The 26,774-nt window shown below is 46.5% G+C and overlaps 1 protein-coding gene across 7 annotated transcripts in view; it reads right to left on the bottom strand.

Moving 5' to 3' along the window:
* LOC140385802 (receptor-type tyrosine-protein phosphatase mu-like) overlaps positions 1-26,774 on the bottom strand; it is an 897,711-nt gene that overhangs the window by 706,266 nt on the left and 164,671 nt on the right. For all 7 annotated transcript variants that reach the window (XM_072468340.1, XM_072468341.1, XM_072468342.1 and 4 more), the window contains exon 3: positions 13,187-13,265. In XM_072468340.1, the coding sequence (XP_072324441.1) occupies positions 13,187-13,265 (79 nt within the window). The remainder of the gene's footprint in view (positions 1-13,186; positions 13,266-26,774) is intronic.

Genomic DNA, 26,774 nt, shown 5'->3' with positions numbered 1-26,774 from the left:
TAACCAAAATCTATTAAAAGTTGTGGGTCAGGTGAACTCCATGATATACTTTGGAGTTTTCTAAACCCTGGTCCTTAACATTAGGAAAACAATCTCATGGGGATTATTAACAATACGTTAGCAGTGGCTGCGTGGATATTAAATTAGCTATGGGACAGGATTCAGAGATGTATGATGAACTGTAATTTTTCAGACTGAAGCTAAATAAATTGACGTGTGCGGGACACCACTGTGCATGTTGGGAACCACTGCTCTAAGATACATGAAAGGTCTGGATTTGCGTTTCCTCCTCCTCCAGGTACTGTGCTCAAAGAGGACATTGGTGACCATGAACTTCGATTAGATTGGTCCATATTTATGTTTGACGAAGCACTGCAGTGGTTTGACATCGCTTTGTGCAATACAGCTGACTAGGAAACTCCACCACTCTTTATCGCCTGCCCATCAGGCATATTGAAAACATTTACAGGCTGATCATCAACTTGCTTAGCATAGAATCACAGAATTCCTACTGTGAAGAAGGAGGCCAATCGGCCCGTCGCATCTACACCGACCCTCTGAAAGTGCACCCTACCTAGGCCCACTCCCCCACCCAATCCTGGTAACCCCACCTATCCGTTGGACACTAAGGGGCAATTTAGCATGGTCAATCCACCTAACCTGCACACCTTTGGACTGTGAGGGGAAACCGGAGCACCCGGACGAAAACCACGCCGGCAAGCGGGGAACGTGCAAACTCCGCACAGACAGTCACCCAAGGCCAGAACTGAAGCCGAGTCTCTGTCGCTGTGAGGCAGCAGTGCCAACCACTGTGCCGCCCACCTTCCATGGCCGTCAAGTCCTGAAGTGGGGCTTGAACCTCGAGGTAGAAATGCTATTATTGCGCCATAAGACCACCCTGCACTTTGGTGTACAGGGCACAAATTCAAAGTTTGGAGATGACATGAAAGTCAGAAATGTAGCAAAGCATGGGAAGAGGACAACACCCCAGGAGGGCCTTACAGACTGGAAAACGGTCAGATGCATAGCAGATTAAATTTAGTGTGGGGCGCGATTCTCTGGTCCTCCAGCCGTGTGTTTCGCGATGGCGCGTTTTTCGCAGGCAGCGGGATTCTCGATTCCCGCCGCTTGCCAATGGGATTTCCTCTTGAAGAATTCTGGCCGGTAAATGATTATTTTGGTAGGGAGAATGAGGAGAGGTATCACAACATAAATAGCACAATCTTAAAGGGGCTGCAGGAACAGAGAGACCCTGGATGGCGGCTGGACGTGCATCAGTCTCCGAAGGTGACAGAGCAGGTTGAGCAGGCTCTTAAAAATGCATCTGGGATCACTGACTTTGGAAACAGAGGCACAGGGTTCCAATCCAGGTTGTGCTGCATCTTTGAAAAAACACTGGTTAGGCTCCAGCTGCGTTAAATTCTGGGTACGACTGTTCAGGATGGATGCCAAGGCCCGAGAGAAGGTGCAGAGGAGAATAGTACTCGGGATGCAGGACTTAAGTTACGGGGAGAGAAGGCAGGAGCTGGGATTGTTCTTGGAGCAGAGAAGGCTGAGTGGGGATAACAGAGATGTTCAGAATTTTGAATAAATTTGACAGAGGAAGTGGGGAGGAAGGGGTGGTTGTAACCAGGGGACACAGGTTTGAGGTAATTGGGATAAGAACCAGAGGCAAGATGAGGAGAGTTTTATTTTGCTATGATCCGGATTGCATTGCCTAAAGAGTGGGTGAAAACAGATTCAACAATTTTTGAATCAGGTGAATATTAGAAGGGAAGGTATTTGCAGGGCTACAGGAAAAGGGCAGGGTAGAAAGACTAATTGGATAGCTCTTCATAAAGCTGGCACAGGCATGATGGACTGAATGGCATCCATCTGTGCTGGATTATTCTACGATTTTGTTCTCAACCTTGCACTGCTAAAGTTTTTATGAAAATTGAGAAACCTCGACATTTAGCCAAGGTTACAGGGACGCCGTCAATGTTGAAAAGGAGGAGACGAAAAAGCTCAAGTAGCAGAGGCTAGATGGTGTCAAGGTTGAATGTTAAGAGCCTGTACGTTGACTTCAATTGGGATTTATAGTTGCAATATGGGCCTCTGCCACTTGCTGATAAATCGATGTTGCAATGATTCTTGGCAAGGTTATTTATGATTTGGATCAGACTTAGCTATCATTAATCGGCAGAAAAGACCGTTTGCTGTTATACAGCCATGCATCAGGCGGACTTGGGCTCTGTTGCCTGCTATGGATAAATGTATTGTTTGACTCCTGCAATGTTCAAAAGTTCCTTTTAATCTGTGTTTTTAAATCTCACTTATTCTCCCTCTGAGAGCTTCCCTTCCTCTTGCCGCCATCTCGAGACTTGTTGATACTAATCTCCAGCTGCAAAATGCCCCTAGATCCTACACCAGTCCAGCCCTTGGAAGAAGGCAAGCAGTTAAATGAATGAAAGACATGGGGAGTCAAGCTTTTTATTTAGCTGAAAGCACCTTCAGCAGTGTCGGCCTAAGGAGTGAGTGATCATATCCATGTTAGGAGATTTGCTGGTGCTATTGGGGAGGGTTTAAACCAGTTTGATGGAGGGGGGGGTAGACTCCGATGAGGAACAGAGGGAACAAAAGAGAGAAAATAAAAAAGAAAGTTTGGCAGTGTTCAGCAATGTATACTTTAATGCAAGGAGTACAGTAAATAAAGCAAAGGAAATGAGGGCACAAATAGAAACATGATAATATGATAACGAGGCTTGAAGGGGGACAGGAATGGGAGCCCAACATTCCTGGTTACAGGGTTTTCAGACTGAGATAGAAAGAGGAATAAAAAGGGAGAGGGTGGAAATTTTGGTTTGAGAAACAATTACAGCAGTGAGGAGGGACGATATGTTAGAAAGATCATCAATTCAGGATATATGGATTGAGCTACAGAACAAAAAAGGGGCAGTCACATTGCTCAGCGTGTATTATCGACCCCTAAACAGTCACAGGGAGATAGACGAGCAAATATGTAGGAACATTTCTGATAAGTGCAAAAACTGTAGGGCAGTAATTTTTAATACCCCAATATTAACTCGGATAATTTTACTGTGAAAGTAATAGAGGGAATAGAATTCCTAAGGTGCATTCAGGAGAACATTTTGGCCAGGATGTAGCAAATCCATCAAGACGGGGTGCAGTTCTGGGCTTAGCCTCAAGTAATGAAGCTGGGGAGATGGAAGGAGTGGCAGTGAAAGAGCATTTTGGTGATAGTGATCATAATTCAGTTAGTTTTAACATAATTATGGAAAAGGACAAAAAATAAAACTGGAGTTCAAGTTCTAAATTGGAACAAAGCCAATTTGACTAAGCCGAGGAGTGATTTAGCAAAAGCGCGCTGGGAACATCTGCTTGAAGATAAATCAGTGTCGGAGCAGTGGGAGGCTTTCAAAATGGAGATTCCAGGAGTTCTGAGTGAGCATGTACCCACAGAGAAAAAAGTGTTACAGCCAAATTGAGGACCCTGGATGTCAAGGAACTTACAGGGTAAGATGAGGCAGAAGAGGAAAGCTTATGTCAGGCAGCATCGCTCAATTTTACTGAAAGACAAAAGGAGTATAGAAAGAGGAGGGGTGAAATCAAAAAGGAAATTAGGAGAGGAAAGAGAGGGCATGAAAGAATATTGGCAAGCAAAATCAAGGAGAATCCAAAGGTGTTTTATCAATACATGGGTTGATAAAGGGCAGGTCGTGCCTGACTAATTTAGTGGAATTTTTTGAGGACATTACGGGCGCAATTCTCCCATCGGGAGTCTAAGTGCCGACGCCGGAGTGAAAACCGGAGGAGAAACATGATAATATGATAACGAGGCTTGAAGGGGGCCACGTAAATGACGTCATCCGCGCATGCGTGGTTGCCGACCTCCCCGAGGCCGCCAAGCAAGAAGATGTCGGATGAATCTTGCGGGGCGGCGGAGGAAAGGAGGACATCCTTCAGAGAGGCCGGCCCGCCGATTGGTGGGCACCGATCGCGGGCCAGACCCCTTTTCAGGCCGCCCCCGGTGCAGGAACCCCCCTCCCCCCACACAGGCTGTCCCCCACCCCCCCACCCCCCCCCCCCCCCCCAGCGTTCCCGCGCTGTTCCCTTCGGCAGCGACCAGATGTGGACGGCGCCGGCGGGAACCCGTCGTGTTGGGCAGGCTGCTCGGCCCATCCGGCCCGGAGAATCACCGCTCGCCCGTTACAAACGGCGAGCGGCGATTCTCCCAGAGGCCAGCCATGATTCTTGCCGCGCCGGTTTGGGGGGGGTAGGAGAATCGTGTGCGGGTGCCGGGGCGGCGTAGCGGGACTCGCACGGCGCCCCGGCGATTCTCCCACCACGCAGCATGGGGGGGGGGGGGAGAATTCCGCCCTACCAGTGCGGTAGACAACGGGGAATCAATGGATGTGGTATATCTGGATTTCCAGAAAGCCTTTGACAAGGTGCTACACAAAAGATTGCTGCATAAGATAAAGATGCATGGCGTTAAGGGTAAAGTAGTAGCATGGATAGATGATTGATTAATTAATAGAAAGCAAAGATTGGGGATTACTGGGTGTTTCTCTTGTTGGCAATCAGTAGCTAGTGGTGTCCCTCAGGGATCAGTGTTGGGCCCACAATTGTTCACAATTTAAATGGATGATTTAGAGTTGGGGACCAAGGGCAATGTGTCCAGGTTTGCAGACGACACTAAGATAAGTGGCAAAGCAAAATGTGCAGAGGATACTGGAAGCCTGCAGAGGGATTTGGATAGGCTAAGTGAATGGGCTAGGGTCTGGCAGATGGAATACAATGTTGACAAATGTGAGGTTATCCATTTTGGTAGGAATAACAGCAAATGGGGTTATTATTTAAATGATAAAATATTAAAACATGCTGCTGTGCAGAGGGACCTGGATGTCCTAGTGCATGAGTCACAAAAAGTTGGTTTACAGGTGCAACAGGTAATTAAGAAGGCGAATGGAGTTTTGTCCTTCATTGTTAGAAGGCTGGAGTTTAAGACTAGGGCGATTATGTTGCAATTGTATAAGGTGTTAGTGAGGCCACACCTGGAGTATTGTGTTCAGTTTTGGTCTCCTTACCTGAGACAGGACGTACTGGCGCTGGAGGGTGTGCAGAGGAGATTCACTAGGTCAATCCCAGAGTTGAGGGGCTTGGATTACGAGGAGAGGTTGAGTAGACTGGGACTGTACTCGTTGGAATTTAGAAGGATCTTATAGAAACATATAAAATTATGAAGGAAATAGATAGGATAGATGCGGGCAGGTTGTTTCCACTGGCAGGTGAAATCAGAACTAGGGGCCATAGCCTCAAAACAAGGGGAAGCAGATTTAGGACTGAGCTTCGGAGGAACTTCTTCACCCAAAGGGTTGTGAATCTATGGAATTCCATGCCCAGTGAAGCAGTTGAGGATCCTTCATTAAATGTTTTCAAGCTAAAGATAGATTGTTTTTGAAGAATAAAGGAATAAAGGGTTATGATGTTCGGGCCGGAAAGTGGAGCTGAGTCCACAAAAGATCAGCCATGATCTCATTGAATGGCAGAGCAGGCTCGAGGGGCCAGATGGCCTACTCCTGCTCCTAGTTCTTTTGTTCTTATTAAGAGGAAAGAGACAAGAAAGGAAATAGTGGAATCCACCAAAGATCAAAAAGGTGATATATGCGGGGGCAGAGGATATGGGCATCGTTCTTAATGAATACATTGAATCTGAGTTCACAAAAGATGGGAGCAATGCAGACACTATAATTATGGAGGAGGAATGTGAAGTATTGGATGTGATAAGCATAGAGAGAGGAATTATTAAAGGAATTAGCACCCTTGAACATTGATAAATTACCAGGGCCAGATGAAATGTGTTCCAGGCTGTTAAAAGAAGCCAGAGAGAAAATTGCGGCCGGTGTTACCATCATTTTCCAATCCTCACTGGGTACAGATAAGATGCCAGAGGATTGGATGTCCGCTAACATTGAGCTTTTGTTTAAAAAGATAGCAAGGAATAGATCGAATAGTTATAGGCCAGTCACTCTGAGCTCGGTAGTGGGCAAATTATTGGAATCAATTCTTTTTTTTTTAAATATGTTTTATTGAAATTTTTTTCCCAAACAACAATTTTTCCCCTCTTACAAAGCAAATGCAACAATAACAATACAGAAATTTTTAACAATACACAAGTACCAAAACCCCTTTATCTTTGACCTAAACTAAACTAACCCCCCCCCCCCCTCCCCACTCCCCCCCTCCCCCCCCCCCCCCTTCCCCCTGGGTTGCTGCTGCTGGTCTATTGGAATCAATTCTGAGGGACAGGATAAACTGTCACTTAGATAGGCATGGATTAATGACGGAGAGCCAACGTTCCTGACAAGTTATGTCTGATTAACTTAACTGCATTTTTTGAGGAACTAACAAGGAGGATTGATGAGGGTCATGCAATTGATTTGGTCTATATGGATTTCGTCTAGGCTTTTGACAACATAAAAGAGGGGTTAAAAGAGTAAAAGTCCATGGGATCCAGGTGAATGTAGCAAGCTGGATCCAAAATTGGTCCATTGGCAGAAAATAAAGGGGTAATTGTTGATGGGTGTTTCTGTGACTGGAAAGCTGTTTCAAGTGGAGCTCCACAGGGCCCAGTACTTGGTCGCCGGCCCTTTGTGGTATATGTTTTTTAAAATAAATTTAGAGTATCCAATTATTATTTTTTCCCAAATTAAGGGGCAATTTAGCGTGGCCCTATCCTGCACATCTTTGGTTTGTGGGGGTGAAACCCACGCAGACACGGGGAGAATGTGCAAACTCCACATGGACAGTGACCCAGGGCTGGGGTCCTCAGCGCCGCAGTCCCAGTGCTAACCACTGCACCACGTGCTGCCCTTTTTGTGGTATATGTTGATTTGGAATTAAATGTAGGGAGGATGACCAAGAAGTCTGCAGACAAATAATCAGGAAGTTTGCAGACAACCGAAAAATTGGCCACATGGTTGATGGTAAGGAGGGTAACTGCAGACTGCAGGAAGGTATCAATGGACTGATCAGGTGGGCAGAAAAGAGGCAAATGGAATTCAATTCTGAGAAATGTGGATTTGTGGAGGTCAAACAAGACATAATAAATGGGAGGATACTGAGAAGCGTAGTGGAAATGAGAGACCTTGAAGTGAATGCCCACAGATCCCTGATTCTTGAATGAGAGTAACAATGACTTGGGGGTGTTTCAGTTTTTTTAACCCTTGTCAGGTCAGGGCCTTCAAGTGGTGCTTCTGGAAACATCGCCTTGAGGTATAGGTGTCTTGAGACAAACAGCTGCTCCTGCTGTTCTTGTCAACTCGTTTCCTATACTTCAGGGTGACGGCTAACTCCAAACACAGCAAAATCGATCCTTGCCGTTGGTTTGCGGACACCATTTTTCACTATTGGTGGGGAAATTAGGAATTGTTTAAAGAAAATGATGAATGAGGATGGTCATTCCGTATGGGAGTCTAACCATTTAAACAATATCCTCATTTTAGCTCAGGCTTTAATGTTAAATATTGTTAGTGTAACTGTCATTGGATTTTGGGAGTGGCACCCGATTGCGCCCCAACCTGCTCTAATGCCTCGAAGCATAACCTATGAGGATGATAAGATTAAACCAGTCAAAGATGCTACCTATTTAACCTTTGGGACATCAGGTTGTGAAGATTTTAGCCAAGATCTATTAGGAAATTTGCCACCTTTAGAGGAAGTTGACGAAAAACTTTGTATAAATAATGAAGTTCTCAACCATTTTACTAATTTAACATTTTATAATAAGAGCGCTGATTTTAATTGGATGAGCTTTAAAGCAAGATTTTAATATGTAGAATGGACAGTACGACAAAATCCCTATAGATATTAGATTATCAAGTAATGAGTGTAGTAGAAATAATTCTGGCAATGATTTTAATAATATTATCAGTTTAATTGATCCATGTAGGGGTTTTAGATGTTCCATTGTTTTTAACTCTCTGAAACATTTTAAGAAACCTATCAGACAGTCACATAGGGGTCTTAAATTACTGGTTAAATGTGGGGAGCGTGAGGAGAGTGAAGAGTTTCACCTTATTGCCTGCCATTGTGCTAAATGTGTGGTGGCCCAACCTTAAGCTGTAGCTGCAGAGATCGGAATGGAATTCCCTTGCAAGTTATGTGGGAAAGGATTTAAAACTAAAAGGGGTCCCACTTAACATGACATCGACGTCCACCCTAAAGACAGGGATAGGAGGAGGGTCGTTGCTGGTAATAAGGATAGGGTTGGCAATGCTGGTAACAGGGGAATTAAATTAATTCTGTATGGGCTGAGGAGGAGATTTTGCCCCTTCTACAGTTATCATAGAAGTTACAGTGAAGTTTAAGGGGCAGAAAAACATTAATGTCCAAATAGCTAAAGTTTTAAAATCTGAAACTAATAAACAAATTGCAGATAAAATGACAGTAGAATTTTATGAATTAAGAGATAAATTAAATAAAAATGAGTTAGATAATATTAATGAAGTCCCAAATGGTAGTCTATCTGAGGAAGAAATAGCTAATGACAGCAATAGTGAAGTGTGCAAGGTGACGTTAACACATTAACTATAGGAGATATTAAAATCAATCAACTTAAGAAAAAGGATTCACTTTAATTTGCCTATTCTATTTTGGATATGGCTAAAAGAGTTAATAAAATAGAAATACAAAATAAAAATCAAGAACCATATATCAGCTGGATGAATAGGGAGTTTAAGGCTGGTGAGGAAAGTAAGCGCAGGAATAAATTAATTAAGCAGAAGAAAATACGAGGGACTAAATGCAAATCTGGTGCTTTAAAAAGAAGAGCAATCAAAGAAGGTCATTTCGTGACTGTGCACAAATGATATAAAAGTAACAGGAGAGCATTGGCCCGTCTGCTGAACAGACAGGTTGCCTGCTAGAAAAATCTGAATTGGAAGATTAGAACATAGAACATAGAACTGTACAGCACAGTACAGGCCCTTCGGCCCACGATGTTGTGCCGAACTAGTCTGAAACTATTTTAAGAATAAATTGGCTGTTAATAACACAAAGCCAGATATTAATAAAATTAGTACATATAAAAAGAGAAAATAGATAATAAAAGACTAATTGACCCTATTATGGATGAAGAAGTTGTAGAAGCAATTGGTCAACGTAAAACTGATATAGCACCAGGAGCAGATAAGGTAACAATTAAAGAATTGGTACGTTTCAATAATAAATGTCCCCAGTCATGAGGTAAATTAGTCACAATCTGGTTAATTTCAGGAGATGCACCAATTAAAATATGTTAAAAAAATTTGATTCCAAAATCAGATTATCCAGAATTGTTTAAAAATATATTGATAATTGGAGGACATTGACTATCAGGGTCAGTATTACTTAGTATTCATACTCGCTAAAAACACTAATCGTTTATGTAGTGATGTTAAATTTAATGAAAGACAAAAGGGATTTACAGCCGGAGTATCTGTATGTAATGATAATATTGCAGTTTTAAAAAACTGTTATAAAGATGCAAATCTACACAGGAAAGTATGCTGCAGTATTTGTGGATTTAGCCAAAGCTTTTGATTCCATTGGCCGCAAGCTTATTATTAAAAGTCTACAGCATGTGGGAATATGCAAGGATTTCATAAATTTAGTTGAGAATCTATATACAGATGCTTTTACAGCGGTGGAGGCTAATAAATTAATAACTAGGCCTGTATTGGTTAGCAGAGGAGTTAAACTGGGAGATCCCCTTGCCGACAATTTTATTTAATATTGCCCTGGACATATTAATGTGTTCTTTAGATGAAGATGGAGATGGTGTAATGATGATAAAGGATCCTCAAAAATGATTTGCCACATCTTTGGCCTCAGCTAATGACATTGCCCCGTTGAACGATGCGGTTGCTGGTATGAAAGAAAATCTAAATATTTTCGAGAAATTTTGCAGGTGGACAGGATTGGGAATAAACACAAGAAAGACTGTGGGGTTTTAAATGGAATCAAAATATAAAACATTTTAATGCAATAATAAGAGGGCGTGGAAGATGAATGGTATGAATCTTAATTTCATCGAGCCTGGAAATCGGGAAATATATCTTGCAGCTAAAATTGTCCCATGGGTAGGCCACACGGATGAAGATTGGGAATGTAGATTGCAATTATTGCAATTATGGATACATAATCTAATGCTTAATCTAATGCTCAGATGCTGAAACCATCTCAACATTTTCATATTCTTAAAGTTTATTTTGTTCCTCATTTTTAATGTCAACTGATTTTACGTGAATCATTACTGAACATATGGGTATCCCGTGACAATGTTATTGAAAAGGCGATTTAACATATCCTTCCACTTCCTAGTCAGATAGCTGATGGGTTGCTGTGTGCAAGAAGTGCACTAATTGCTGTGAGCAAGAAATGCACAAATTCCTAACTTGGAATCGCAGGGTGTGATCCAATTGCTACGTTGTGCCGGAGAGTCAGTTCACTCCAGCGCTTTCATTTTTTTTAGAAAATATTTTATTGAGGCACTTATAATTTTAAAATTTTAAACAAAGAGATCCAACACGTGCAAAAGCCTCACACCTCAGCGCTTTCATAATGATCCAATTTCTAATCATTGCCCGCATTTTAATTGTTTGAAGGAATCCAATGTTATCTTTGCTCTTTGACTTAGAAGCAATGCTCTTCAACAATTTTTTAAAATCTTTCGGTAGAACCGATTTTAATCCCAATTGCTTGCATTGGAGGGATTCTATGAACATGCCCTCCAGTGCTTTCTCCACAGCCCCCCCCCCCCCCCCCCCGCCCCCCGCAACCCCCACTCCCCGTGTATATCCAGCCTCCTCTTAACAGCATCTAAACTATTCACCCCCATGAGTTCCAATGGAGGTCTGGAACAAAGGCAAGGTCAAGGTTTTGAACTTGAAGGAACTCTGGTAGATGTACCCTAATTTAGGTGCTCCAGATGTTCTGACATGATTAGTACAGAGACTTCGATCTTAATCTGCAGCATCTTGAAGGTGGATGCATGACCCATCTCCCAAACTAAATTGCCCAGAATCGATCAACTGAAATCGAGTCCTTCTGAACAGGACATTTTTTTTCTTTGTTCTTTCATGGGATGAGGGCATTGCTGACAGCCAGCATTTGTTACTCATCTGTTGCCCTTAAACTGAGCGGCTTGCTTGGATGTTTCAGAGGGCAGTTGAGAGTCAACTGCATTGGTGTCGATCTGGAGTCACTTGTAGGCCAGAGAAGGTCAGCAGATTTCCTTCCCTAAAGGACATTAGTGAACCGGAATGGGTTTTTACAACCATCAATGATAGTTTGATGGTCACCATTACGAAGACTTGCTTTATTGATTTTAAATTTCACCAGCTGCTGTGGTGGGATCTGAACCCACGGCCTGGATTCTCCGTCGCGAGTGCGCCCCGCTACCGCTGCGAGCGAGGACGGCAAATCTGGCACTCAGCCAAATCTCCGGAAAATCCTGCTGCCGTGAATGGATGGAGAATCCCACCCCATGCCTCCAGAACATTCTCCTAGGATTACTAGTCGAGTGACATTTACCCCTACGCCACTCCGACCATCAATCTGAAGTCAAATTGGCTAAATGAAGTTCGACAGGTAATCAATCTGCAAAAATTAAACTCTAATTAGCACAAGAAAATTCCATGACCAAAATATCAATCCTTCTCGGAAAGGAGAAGGCTCAGAGTGAGTTGCTCCAAGCTTCTCCCATACACCCAAAAACAAAATTAGCAAAAGCTAAGGATTAAATTTTCCAGGTGTAGTTTAGTCAAGGAATAGAATTCTTGACCTTCCCCTCATCCAACAAGGAATGGCCTGTGACCAAGCAGACATGAAAATATTTAGAAAAATTCCCACATTCATACAGGCGGGAACCTGGTGCGATTTATGTCTAATCTATCGAGATCAGTAACAGAATGCTTGTCCTTGAGGGTCTGGAACAACGTTTCGATTCTTTCAGTAACTCCCTGCCTGAAAGCAAGTCTTCCACTTGCAATCAGGTTTCCTGCCCATTTATTGAAATTGACGTCCCAGAGACTGTAAAAAAGAGGATTTCCACACTCCCTCTTGGGTACAGAAGTGATGATCCCATCTTCTGCAGCTGGCAGCTTCCAACATCCACCCCAGGGTTGGCAGCAAACTCAGGCTACGCAAAAAATCAACAGAACTGAGCTCTGCCTAATATTGCAATCTGCTGCATTCCAACTGTGTCTATTTTAAGGAGAATGTAGGAATGTAGGGTCTGACGGATACATAAGATTGACCCTAAATCAAACACTCGGGCCTGGTATATTTCTGATTTGTGTAATGGAGCCAGTAGGCAGACAGGGACCAGTGGCTGATTGAAACAAAGTTCTTTGAGTAAAAGGCCAAGATATCTCTTTGGGGAAACTTGACCGACAGGCCGCTGATCCAGCCCTCCCTGCTTCACATCATACCAGCAAGCCAGAGACGTGTCTGGAAAAGCACAGCAGTCAGTGAACTGCAGAAGCAGTTGTCAGAACAGGCAGGAGGGAGGGAATAGAAGAGCAGGATAAACAGGCAATGGCAACAGTAATCACAATCAGAATCACAAAATTCCTACAGTGCAGAAGGTGGCCATTCGGCCCATCAAATCTGCACTGACCCTCCGAAACAGCACTCTACTTAGGCCCACACCCCAACATCCCTGCCACTCTGTAATCCCACCTAACCTGCCTTTGGACGTGAAGGGGAAATTTAGCGTGGCCAATCCACCAAACCTGCACATCTTTGCACTGTGGGAGGAAACAGGAGCACCCGGAGGAAACCCACGCCGACACGGGGAGAAGGTACGAACTCCACACAGACAGTGACCCAAAGCTGGAACCCGGGTCCCTGGCGCTGTGAGGCAACAGTGCCAATTGCTGTGCCCCTGTGCCACCCATAATGCCTACTCCGAGCTGTGTAATAGTGCAAGCTTCATATGAGTGGAATGTTCTGTGTGCGTCCGTATGAGCAGATTCAGCATTGCCAGTTAAAGCATGTTTTGTCCTATTTCCTCACAGAGGACAGCAAAGTCATTTTTTTCTTAAATAATTGGAGGACAGCCAAAGCCTGACTTCACCTCAGGTCGCACCTTCCATCTGTCTGCTCTAAAATTGGATGGAAAAATCTGATTGTTACTTACTGCACGGGTGTCCTTGGATTTTCACTTCATCGATGGCGATGTACTCAGGCTGACCTGACGTAACTGCTTCAAATATAACCTACAATAAACAAAAACACTTTTTCAACAAATCTCAGTGATCTGTGGAACTTTCAAATATGTCACCGTGCATTCAAAAATCCCCAGAGCCATTCAGAAAAATCAAATCCACGCATTCCAGTATTGACATTTATATGCAGGACGCTCTGCACCTCTAACACAGTGTTTCTCAAACTTTTTTTTCCCGGGACCCATTTTTACCAACCGGCCATCCTTCGGGATCCACATCGGCTGACCTTTGAGACCCATGCCGGCCGACCTTCGGGACCCACCTTTTTCACTCACCTTTAATGTGACAGGTGAGCCTGCCTGGTCCTCACAATCTCACTTGCTTTGTTATTCAATGTTACATTTTTGATGATTACTTCAGCTGATGATTTAAGATTGTTGAAAAAAAATAGAAATGTTTGTCCCCAAACTCGCCATGTGTAGTCTCCAAATGTCTTTGATGTTTTGAGGATTTTAGGGTTGGATTCTCCGCCCCGCCTCGCCACTTTTCTGCCCCGACCCGCCGGCGGGATTCTCCGTTACACCGGCCGGTCAATGGGGTTTCCCATTGTGGGGCAGCCCCACACTGTCGGGAAAGCCCCGGGCACCAGCAAAACGGGGAATCACCCCGGCGGAGAATCCCACCCGTAAACTTTCATTTGCCAGTGCTTCTCTATATAACACACATGAGTTTTGAATCCTGATTTGCAATGGCACAATTAATAAACCCATACCTCAAATAAGCATCTTTATGCTGCTTTGTTCCTGTTTTCAGCTTCTTCTCCATGGATTATTCACCAGAGGCCCTGGAGTTCACACCAGCTGCAAAATGGAGGAATCTCTCTTCTGCACAGAACACGTGACATCAGCATGACATGCTCTCTGCTGCCACTTCAGGTGGGAGGACTACGCCGTTTGATGAAAAAAACTGGCCGTCGACAGTAAGCTGACGTCAGGGGAAGGCGGTCCACCCCTCTGGGCTCCGGGCCTGCGCACTGCATGATCCGGCACGCATGCGCGGCATGGCCGGCAAAAGTCCGTCGTGGCCGCCATTTTAAAAAGCCGGTAGGGGCCGTTGGGCATTCCTCCTGCGTTCAGAATGCCATGACCGAGCGCCGTGTCACTCCCAAAACCTGCCCGCGACCCTGAGTTTACCCCTGCTCTAACATACCTTTCTACTTCATTGCTGGGATATTTTGACCAGATTTTTATTTTTCACACCGGGAGATCTTCCTTCCCCGCCCCCTCCCAGTGTTTCCTCACATCCTCCCGATCCCCGTAACTAGACCCACACACTCACTATGCCTCCCCGAAACCTCATTGTTTTCACATCTTTTGATTCCCTGGGGGCAGCCACCGCCCTCATAACTTGAATAAGTATTAGCAGTAGGAATTGCAGCCATCCAAATTACTTCATGAGCATGTGCACCCTCTGGGATCAATGTTGAGTGATGTGTGGTATATTGAAAAAAAAAATCATTCATTCAAATTAGTGAAATGACAGTTACCTGCTCACTGCCCTGAATATGTACAAACTTAAATTACAGAGTCAAAATTGAATACTGTATATATGCCATTCAGTGACACCTCCGCAATTCAGTCAACCTCACCAACACTTCATAGAGACGCGGTAACAATTACCTAATCGATTGAAACAACAAATATGTGCCGACTTGTATTCTACCTCATAAATCTTATTTTTCATACCTAGAAAGAAAGTCTTCAACGTGCAAAGTCACCACCCAATCACTCCTGGGTGAACAGGGTGAGTGCAGGTTCGCGTTCAGCTCTGACATCACCGTGGTTGATAAAGTAAGGCCACCATATCCTTCCTCAGGTGTGGTGCCCAGAGGTGCTCACAGTACTCCAAGTGGGGTCCAACCTGGGTTTTGTCTAGCTGCAGCATAACGTCTGTGTCTTTACATTCAAATCCTCTAGCTATAAAGGCTATCATTCCATTCGCCTTTTTGATTATTTTCTGCACTTCTTTGTGGCATTTTAAGGATCTATGCACCTGAACCCCCAAGTCTCTTTGGACATCCACTGGACCTAACCTCTTTCCATTTAGAAAATACTCTGCTCTATACTTTGTTGATCCAAAATTGATAACCTCACCCTTGCTTACATTAAATTCCATCTGCCATAATTTTGCCCATTCACCTAGTCTGTCAATATCTTCTTGCAATTTTCTACTATCATCTATCTAAGCTGCCTACAATACTACCTAACTTTGTATTATCCGCAAATTTGGATATATGACTTTCTGCACCATTATTCAAGTCATTAATGAATAGTGTGAATATTTGAGGCCCCAACACTAGTGGTACATCACTAGTCACCTCCTGCCAATTAGAGTAATTACCCATTATCCCCACTCTGTCGCCTACCACTTATCCAATTATCTAACAATGTCAATAATTTGCCCTCAGCTCCGTGGGCTTCCACGTTAGTTAACAGTCTCTTGTGTGGAACTTTATCAAATGCCGTCTTGAAGTCCATATAAATGACATCCATAGGTATGCCCCTGTCCACTACCCTAGTCCTCTCTTCAAAAAATTCAGTAAGATTAGTCAGACATGACCTTCCCTTTACAAATCCATGCTGGCTCTCCCTGATCAACCAGAATTTTTCAAGATTTTCAGTTACCCCATCCCTGATTATGGACTCCAGCAATTTCCCAACCACAGATGTTAGGCTAACTGGTCTGTAATTCCCTGGTTTCCCCCTTTCACCCTTCTATTTTTTTCTATAAATTTAGAGTACCCAATTCATTTTTTCCAATTAAGGGGCAATTTAGCGTGGCCAATCCACCTACCCTGCACATCTTTGGGTTGTGGGGGTGAGACCCACGCAGACACGGGGAGAATGTGCAAACTCCAAACGGACAGTGACCCAGGGCCGGGATCGAACCTAGGACCTCGGCACCGTGAGACAGCAGTGCTAACCACTGCATCACGTGCCGCCCCTTCCCTTTCACCCTTCTTAAAAAGTGAAGTGACATGTGCAATTTTCCAATCCAGAGGGGCTACTCCTGAATCGAGGCTACTCTGGAAGGTTATAGTTAGGGCATCTACAATGTGCTCCCCTCCTTCCTTTAACATCCTCGGACGGAAACAGTCAGGTCCTGGGGATTTTGTCATTCTTTAGTTCCATTAATTTACTAGTTAGAGGGGCAGTACGGTGGTACAGTGGCTAGTACTGCTGCCTCACGACGCTGAGGACCCAGGTTCAATCCCGGCCCCGGGTCACTGTCGGTGTGGAGTTTGCACATTCTCCCCGTGTTTGCGTGGGTTTCACCCCCACAACGCAAAGATGTGCAGGGTTCCCGAGCCGCATGTTTCTTGGCAACAGGCCACTCGCTGTTGGTGGGAATTTATACTCCCGCCGCATGTCAATGGGATTTTCATTGAAGCCACCTCACGCCACTGGGAAACCCGTGGGCCGGGATACAACGCCAGCGGGAAAAGTGAATCGCGACGGCTGGAGAATTCCGCCAATATCTCCATTTTCAGCTTTTCGTGAGCCTTCATTGCTCTTGACTGCCCGCTTTCCTTTTATATAACTATAACATTTCTTCTTACAGTAGGGGAGTAGGATTAGTGGAGTTGTTCTTACAGAGAGCCAGCATGAGCACAGCAGGCTGAATGGCCTCCTCCGAGTAATAACTGTAATGTTCCATGATTGTACGAGCTATTCATCTTTCACTCCATTAGTTTACACATTGTGAGTTACACACCATACCAGGAAAACAAACTTTTAAAACTCCCCAAATCCCCATCCATTAATAAAGCTCCCATTTGTTTCTAGTCATTTAGGTTGCCTTAAATTGCGGTCCACCCTAAAATCAGGATCAGCAGGCGTCCAGTTGTATTGTTTGATTGCAAATTTGGCCCTGCCAAGAGGAGGAAACGGGTAGCAAGATGTAAATTGCCCCCATGGTCTTCCACAGTAAAAATAAGCAGGTCAAAATTAGAGATCAGGAGAGCATTTAAGAAGCTGGTGTTGCCAAAAGCTAGCTGTTTAATGGAAGCAGGTTAACATTTCAAACCGGTGTTCCGCAGAGCACGTCCACTGAGACTGGTGCAGCGGATAAAGGATTGAGAGTAAATGAGCCTGAAGCCTTCTTTCTTATCTCTATGGCTCAGCAATAGGTAGCTGATATCAAACAGAATTCTGGGCTGACGATAATAGGCTGCCTAACTCCCCATTTCTCAACTTTATTACCTTGGTGAGAAACATAACTTCAGAAGATGGTATAGCACCTGCTAAAGAGGACATTTTACCTTTCGGCATCCAGTTTAATTAACCTGCAGGTCGTTCTTGCATTGCAATTAACAAAGCGAGGCTCTGTATGAATCTCATTTTAAGTTCAAGGAAATTGCCAAGTGTGAGGGGAAAAGTGAGAGCGCTGAATCATTGCTGCTGACTTCTCTCCAATAACTCAACGCTCAACATAGAGACTGCAAGCAATTGACATTTCTCCCAGCACTGTTGGAAGGTGAGAAAACTTGTAAATTGTAAAATGGCGGCCTGATAACGGGATTCGCGAAGGAATCCCTCGTAATCCCCGCCATGTTTAAATTTACATGACAAATACTGTAAGTTGCTTTCTCATTTGTCGGAGTGCAAATCAGGTGGAATTCCGCTATGGGGTGGGCGGGGGGGGGGTGGGGGAATACCGTCTCCCAAACTGAGAACTTGGACGCCCAATGTGACGTCAACAAAATTTACAATATGAGCAATTAATAAACACAACAGTCAATACGTGAGACATTTTGGAGGACGGTGATTTCTGTGTGGTTGTCGGCTAACCTGCGGCATCTGCTTTTTCACGTTGACTGCAACCTCTGGTGTTTTTCGTGTAGTTTGGATGTTGTCTGCAATTGTCTCAACCGGAATAACGTCGTGTTTTCAGGTTGACTGACTGTTGAAGTGTCCTCAACTGGGGTTCTGTCTCCCACAGTTATTTCTGGTATTGTCAGGTTGTTAGGAATATCTAGGTCTCCACTTGCCACAGTTTTTTGTGAGCTCTTGGTTGACTCTGCCTCTAGCAATCTAGTCTAGTTACTAAAAGTTGATCAGCATGTCTCCTCCAAATTACATTACCCTGAGGTAAAACAGTGTCGTAGGCCGGTCTTATCTGTGCTAAGACAATGGCAAGTATCCACTTCTCACTGGTGGTATAGTTCCTTGCCAATACTTCCTGACCTTTCTAAAAAACATGGGGCGCGATTCTCCGACCCCCCACCGGGTCGGAGAATCGCCGGGGGCCGGCGTGAATCCCGCCCCCGCCGTGTCCCGAATTCTCCACCACCGGAGGTTCGGCGGGGGCGGGAATCGCGCCGCGCCAGTCGGCGGAAATCCCCCGGCGATTCTCCTGTCCGCGATGGATTGAACCACCTTTCGAACAGCGGGACAAGGCGGCGCGGGCGAGCTCCGGGGTCCTGGGGGGGCGCGGGGCGATTTGGCCCCGGGGGGGGGTGCCCCCACGGTGGCCTGGCCCGCGATCGGGGCCCACCGATCCGCGGGCGGGCCTGTGCCGTGGGGGCACTCTTTTCCTTCCGCCTTCGCCATGGTCTCCACTATGGCGGAGGCGGAAGAGACCCCCTCCACTGTGCATGCGCAGGGATGCCGTGAGCGGCCGCTGACGCTCCCGCGCATGCGCCGCACTGCATAGTCATTTCCGCACCAGCTGGTGGGGCACCAAAGGCCTTTCCCGCCAGCTGGCGGGGTGGAAATCAGTCAGGCGTGGGCCTAGCCCCTCAAGGTGAGGGCTCGGCCCCCCAAGGTGCGGAGAGTTCCGCAGCTTTGGGGCGGCGCCATGCCGGACTGATTCGCGCCGTTTCTGGCGTCGGTTGGCGGGCATTGCGCCGATTGCGGAGAATCCCGCCCATGATGTTTACCCCTTTCTCAGTTCGCAAAACTTGACTGTTTCCTCTCAACAATTTATTTTGTCTTAGACGACATCAGCAGAGCAAACGCTGTTCGTAACTGATGTTTTACCAGGAGTAATGGTGGAGAACTTTAGTTGTCGAATGTGTTGTATTCTTGTAAGTCATCAGGAATTGGCTTAGTCGTTTTGACAATGATCCTTGCTCACGAGTTTCCTTCCACAAATGCTTGATTGTCTGAACAATCAGCCAGCCCATTTGTGACAGGATGATAAGGAGCGTATCGGATGTGTTGGATTCCATTCTCATTTAGATAATTTGTGAATTCTTGCAAAATGAACTGTTGCTCTTTGTCGCTAAAAGGTTGTTCAGGGTAACTGAATCTTGCCAAAATCTCACTGAGTCTTTCTATTGTGCTCTCAGAGGACGCAGTCATAATGACAACTTCAGGCCATTTTGAGTGTGCGTCTGCCACTATAAAAAACATTTGCCCTTCGAATGGTCCGGCTTAACTCTCTGCCATGCCCTTCTGGCCATTCCCATTGATGTCATGGCTAAGTGGCAACAGGTTTTGAACCTTTGCAGTTCATTCCATTTCAAACTTTCATTCGCATTGCGGAGCGTGGTACATCCAGGATAGATCTGAGCTGGAGTAGGGTGGAGCTGGCATTTTGCGGGCGTTGGGGTTCTTCGACTTCGCTCAAGCTGAGTTTCCAGCCTCTTCAGTTCTTTGATACCAATGAAACTGCTGCCCCAGTGTCCATCTCCATTTTCACCAGTTGTCCGTCCAATAAAGAAGAGCCCAGTAATGGTTCGCAGTGCCCGCAATGGCCGGCACAATCAACGATAACTCATCATCTGACTGTGACTCTGGTCCTTTTTCGCTCATTTTTTGTACCACGTGGATCCTTTTCCTTCTATTCGGTTTTATATTTGATACACTTGATTCTTGTTTTTGTTTTACAAACAATTTTATTGAGGTATTTTTTGGCATTGTAAACAGTTACAGATTACAGAAATATGCAAACATCAACGGAAAACCAACACTTCAACCAAACCATAATGCACACACCCGCTCCTCTCCCATAGACACTATCCGCCTATTTACCCCTCCTTGATTCTTGTTTCTTGTAGTTCTTGTTTGGAATTTGTTGTTTCTTTCTCCAACTCACACGTTCGATTTGCTCCTTTTTACCACAATTCCTGCATTTTGCATCTTTGCACCAGCAGTCTGCTGCTGAGTGACCCGTTTTTGCACATCAGTGGCAATTTCAAACTGATGTCTGTGATCGAGTCTCAGACGGCATTTTAAGGATTTTAATGATCAAATTTAATTGCTGGACTTCCTTATCTGCTAATTCCATAGAGACTGTGATTTCTAAAGCCTTCTTTAGTCTTAAGTTGCTTTGTGTTAATAGCCTTTTTTGGATAGATTCACTTCCTTTTTTTAAAAAATAATTTTTATTAAAGGTATTCATAAAATATCAATAACAAAATGAGAAAGAAAAAAGAACCCAACAGTGTTAAGTACAAAACACAATGTAAAAAAGCAACCCCCCAAACCCCTCCCCCACGTACATAAATAATAAATTAACATTAGCACCCCGACTTAACACAACAGGTGTATACACCCTCTCAAACCCTCCAGTGTAAATAACATAAACAAAAATAAAGTAAACCCTCCCCCCCCGAGCTGCTGCTGCCATTGACCAATGTCTATCGTTCTGCCAGAAAGTCTAAGAACAGTTGCCACCACCTAAAGAACCCGTGTACCGACCCTCTCAAGGCGAATTTCACCCTCTCCAATTTAATTAACCATGCCATATCGCTGATCCAGGATTCCACACTTGGGGGCCTTGCATCCTTCCACTGAAGGAGAATCCTTCGCCGGGCTACCAGGGACGCAAATGCCAGAATTCCGGCTTCTTTCGCCTCCTGCACTCCCGGCTCCTTTGCCACCCCAAATATTGCGAGCCCCCATCCCGGTCTAACCCTGGATCCTACCACCCTCGACACCGTCCTCGCTACGCCTTTCCAAAATTCCTCCAGCGCTGGGCATGCCCAGAACATATGGGTGTGATTTGCTGGGCTCCCTGAGCACCTAACACACTTGTCCTCACCTCCCCAAAGAACCGGCTCATCCTTGTCCCGGTCATGTGTGCCCTGTGCAGCACCTTAAACTGTATGAGGCTAAGCCTCGCGCACGAAGAGGAAGAATTCACCCTCCCTAGGGCATCTGCCCACGTCCCCTCTTCGATCTCCTCTCCCAACTTCTCCTCCCACTTACCTTTCAACTCCACCACCGAGGCCTCCTCCTCCTCCTGCATCACCTGGTAAGTTTTCGAGATCTTCCCCACTCCCACCCACCCCCCCGAGAGCACCCTGTCCTGTGGATAGATTCACTTCTTAATCGACATACTAGTCTGTCTCTAATGGTGGAGGGGAGGGGCCCTTTGAAATCCAGACTGAGGCGTTCAAAGGGGTGGGAAGCCTTGATCAGGTGCGCTCTATCCGGCCTGAAAAAGTGCGGTTTGCACTCTGCGCAGATGTGGCAGTTCCTGGTGACTGTACGGACCTCCTCCACAGAGTAGGGGAGGTTGCGGGACTTTATAAAATGGTAGAACCGAGTGACCCCCGGGTGGCAGAGGTCCTCGTGGAGGGCTTCGAGACGGTCTATTTGTGCGTTGGCACATGTGACGCGGGATAGGGCATCGGACGGCTCGTTCAGCTTTCCGGGACGGTACAAGATCTCGTAATTGAAGGTGGAGAGCTCTATCCTCCAACTTAAGATCTTGTCATTTTAAATTTTGCCCCGCTGTGCATTATCGAACATGAAGGCTACCGACCGTTGGTCAGTGAGGAGAGTGAATCTCCTGCCGGCCAGGTAATGCCTCCAATGTCGCACAGCTTCCACTATGGCTTGGGCTTCCTTTTCCACTGAGGAGTGGCGGATTTCTGAGGCATGGAGGGTTCGGGATAAGAAGGCCACGGGTCTGCCCGCTTGGTTAAGGGTGGCCGCTAGAGCTACGTCGGAGGCGTCGCTCTCGACCTGGAAGGGGAGGGACTCGTCGATGGCGCGCATCGTGGCCTTTGCGATATCCGCTTTGATGCGGCTGAAGGCCTGGCGAGCCTCTGTCGACAGGGGGAAGGGAGTAGTCTCTATTAGCGGGCGGGCCTTGTCTGCATACTGGGGGACCCACTGGGCGTAATATGAAAAGAACCCCAGGCAGCGTTTCAGGGCTTTGGAGCAGTGGGGGAGGGGAAATTCCATGAGGGGGCGCATGCGTTCGGGGTCGGGGCCTATTATCCCATTGCGCACTACGTATCCCAGGATGGCCAGCCGGTTTGTGCTAAAGACACACTTTTCCTCGTTGTATGTGAGGTTCAAGGCGTTAGCGGTCTGGAGGAATTTTTGGAGGTTGGCGTCGTGGTCCTGCTGATCGTGGCCGCAGATGGTTACGTTGTCGAGATACGGGAACGTGGCCTGCAACCCGTGTTGATCAACCATTCGGTCCATCTCCCGTTGGAAGACCGAGACCCCGTTTGTGACGCCAAATAGGACCCTTAGGAAGTGGTATAGACGCCCGTCTGCCTCGAAGGCTGTGTACTTGCGGTCACCTGGGCGGATGGGGAGCTGGTGGTAGGCGGACTTGAGGTCCACGGTGGAGAAAACCTTATATTGGGCAATCCGATTTACCATGTCGGATATGCTGGGGAGAGGGTACGCATCTAGCTGTGTGTACCTGTTGATGGTCTGGTTATAGTCTATGACCATCCTTTGCTTCTCCCCGGTCTTTACTACTACCACCTGTGCTCTCCAGGGACTATTGCTGGCCTGGATTATGCCTTCCTTCAGCAACCGCTGGACTTCAGACCGAATAAATATCCGGTCCTGGGCGCTGTACCGTCTGCTCCTAGTGGCGACGGGTTTGCAATCCGGGGTGAGGTTTGCAAACAAGGATGGTGGTTCAACTTTGAGGGTTGCGAGGCCGCAGATAGTGAGTGGGGGTATTGGGCCGCCGAATTGAAACGTTAGGCTCTGCAGGTTGCACTGGAAATCTAATCCCAGTAATGTGGGCGCGCAGAGTTGGGGAAGGACGTAGAGCCTGTAGTTTTTAAACTCCCTTCCTTGCACCGTTAGGGTCACTATGCAGAACCCTTTGATCTCTATGGAGTGGGATCCTGCAGCTAGGGAAATCTTTTGCGTACTGGGACGGATGGTCAAAAAACAGCGTCTTACCGTGTCGGGGTGGATGAAGCTTTCGGTGCTCCCGGAGTCGATCAGGCATGGTGTCTCGTGTCCGTTGATCAGCACCGTTGTTGTCGTCGTCTGGAGCGTCCGGGGCCGTGCTTGATCCAGCGTCACCGAGGCCAGCTGTGGTCGTAGTGTCTCAGCGTCTTCTTCGGACCCCGTGGAGCCGTCGATGCTGGGGTCCTTTGTTGTCATCCAAGATGGCGGCGTCCATGAATCGCAAGCGGCCGGGGGTGGACAAAATGGCCGCCCCCACGGATCGCACATGGTCGGGGGTGGACAAAATGGCCGCCCCCATGCATCGCACATGGCTGGGGGCTCACATAATGGCGGCGCCCATCCTCCCCTCGTGGTGGCCGGGACCCAAAATGGCGGCGCCCGCGGGTCGCACATGGGGCGCTGGGGGGGTTGGGGAGCGTTTGGGATGCGCTGGACTCTTTCTTCTCCGGGGACAGCGGCGACCCCCCGGGACCGGCACACAGCCGCGAAATGGCCCTTTTTGCCGCAGCTCTTGCAAATCGCTGCACGGGCCGGGCAGCGCTGCCGGGGGTGTTTCGCTTGCCCGCAGAAATAGCAGCGGGCCCCCCTGGGATGATCTGGTGTCTTAACCGCGCAAGCCTCTGAGGGGGGGGGGTTTGTCGCGACGGGGGTCCACGGAGCCCAAGGGGCTGCCGCGCGGTCGGGGCCGTAGGCGCGGGCGTTTTGCGAGGCCACATCTAGGGAAGCTGCGATGGCCCGTGCCTCTGAGAGCCCTAGCGACTCTTTTTCTAAAAGTCTTTGGCGGATTTGGGGAGAGTTCATACCTGCCACAAACGCATCGCGAATTAACGTGTCCGTGTGCTCAGTCGCGTTTACCGGCGGGCAGCTGCAGCCCCGTCCCAAAATTAGCAGCGCGGCGTAGAACTCCTCTAACGATTCTCCGGGACTTTGCCGTCTCGTTGCGAGTTGGTAGCGTGCGTAGACCTGGTTCACTGGACGAACATAGATGCTCTTCAGTGCTGCGAGCGCCGTCGGGAAATCCTCTGCGTCTTCTATGAGAGGGTAAATTTCCGGGCTTACCCTTGAGTGCAGGACCTGCAGTTTCTGGTCTTCTGTGATCCGGCCGGGGGCCGTTCGGAGGTAGCCTTCGAAACAAGCTTGCCAGTGTTTAAAAACTGCTGCTGAGTTCACTGCGTGGGGGTTGATCCGCAGGCATTCCGGGGCGATCCTGAGCTCCATAGTCCTTTAAGCACGCTTAATAAATTGTAGCGCACAATGACTTACGAGAGAGACGAATAGAGATGAAGTCGATGAGGCTTTATTAAGCGTGACTTGTTCCCCGCAGTTCAGCAACAGACTGGAGCGGAGGGGAGAAGCCCGGGTTCTTATACTCCGCCTTCAGGGCGGAGGTAGGGGTCAACAGCCAACCAGGACCCGGGATCTGTCAGCCAATAGCATCACGGCTTCACAGTCCCACATGACCCCTAATACATACTACTACACAGGGTACTTTGCTACTCACAACAGAGGGAGCAGTGTTCCAGGACTTTCTGGGCAGAGCATGTGGCAAGCTTATTTTCAATGTTGTTTCCTCCAAAATCTGTGTTTAAATTTAGGTTCCTTCGATGGTTACTGCTGTTATTCGGGATCCCTCCGGTGCCAGCTTTGGTGTAACAATGTTTTTATCTTATTAATCCTTTTTGGATGTCTGCACACTAATCAAATATTTTCAGGGGGATTTTTCTAGCAGTTTGCAAGCGTGGCTCCGACCTCCTCATCGCCAGTTTTCTTTGTGGTATTTTTAAAAGGTAGACTTGCAGGCCACGAAGGTACAAACAAACAAGGGGCTGGGTTCTCCGTCCCGCCGCGCCAGATTTTTGGTGCGCACGCGGGCGGGATGTTCCGTTTCGCCGGCTAGTCAATGGGGTTTCCCATTGTGGGCACGCCGTCGGGAAACCCCTGGGCTGCCGGCAAAACGTCATCAATTCATCACGTGATTGAACTCTTAAAGCGACCTTATTCCCGCTAGGAACAAACACGAATGCACAACAAATGAATTTGCTTGAGCACTAAGGAGAAAAACTTTGGCAGTACATCCTTTCATCAACCTTTCCAATGACCCACTGCCTCCCTCCCAGCTTACTAGAAGGGCACATGTTGATGCACATCATGCGAGGATGGCTTTTAGACCTGGTTATGTTGCCCCCTGCAGCCAAATCACATCCCCAGAAAGAGTCAATCTTATGAGAGGAGAAGATGAGACAACTGGCAAGACAAAAAAATGTTTTATAGTAGAATAGAGTTTAATCAGTATGCTTTCTGATTAGCTACCAACCATTTCCATTATAATGACCAGAGGCCATGCTGTGATTGGTAATTACCATGAAAATCAGAGCCAACCAATCAGAACATGTTCCAACACAAAAAATGTAAGATGTCAAGGAAGAGTATTGTTAGAAAAATGCTTTAAACCTGCTTGCTGATTGGTGTGGGATTCAGTTAAAAATTTTCCTAAATTACATCTCACCCTGAAGAACTCTCTCCGCAACCTAAAGCAGAAGACATGAATGCAGATTAGAATGGAACACTTAATGCTGTCCAAATTCCTGGGTGCGGATATGAGCATATTTTATAATGTTGGCCGAAGTAGTAAAGCTCTGCTTAACGTCAAAGGGTAGGACAATGGGCGGCACGGTGGTACAATGGTTAGCACTGCTGTCTCACGGCGCAGAGGACCTGGGTTCGATCCCGGCCCCGGGTCACTGTCCGTTTGGAGTTTGCACATTCTCCCAATGTCTGCGTGGGTCTCACCCCCACAACCCAATGATGCGCAGGGTAGGTGGATTGACCATGCTAAATTGTCCCTTAATTGGAAAAAAAATAATTGGGTACTTTAAATTTAATAAAAAGGGTAGGACAATGCTAAATACCGGAAACAATTAACTTCTCATCAAAAAGATGTGCATGCATGCGCAAATACACGCACACACACCACATGTACACACACAAATACAACCCCATGCAGGAACTTACATCATGTATGCACAAACACACACCATACATTGTTATGGGTCAGGGTTTAGAGAACCCCAAAATGTATCATGGAGTTCACCTGACTCACAACTATTAATAGATTGTGGTATGGGGAGTACACGGCCCACTCTACAAGTGTGGTACTTCAGAAATGGAAAAGTTATTTTTTAAAGCAAAACAATGTTTATTCTATGAACTCAAGTTAATCTTTTCAAAACAAACAGTGAATATCTTAGCAACCATTCATTCAAAGATAACCCCCAAAGAATACAACACTAAGTAATCTGTATGCTGTCCTTTTACACCCAAAAGACTTCACAAATCTTTAAACAGAAGCACATCAGAGTTTACATTCAATACTGAAAAC

Source organism: Scyliorhinus torazame, chromosome 11 (assembly GCF_047496885.1).
Source record: "Scyliorhinus torazame isolate Kashiwa2021f chromosome 11, sScyTor2.1, whole genome shotgun sequence".
NCBI lineage: Eukaryota > Metazoa > Chordata > Chondrichthyes > Carcharhiniformes > Scyliorhinidae > Scyliorhinus > Scyliorhinus torazame.
This window is presented reverse-complemented; position numbering and strand designations above follow the sequence as displayed.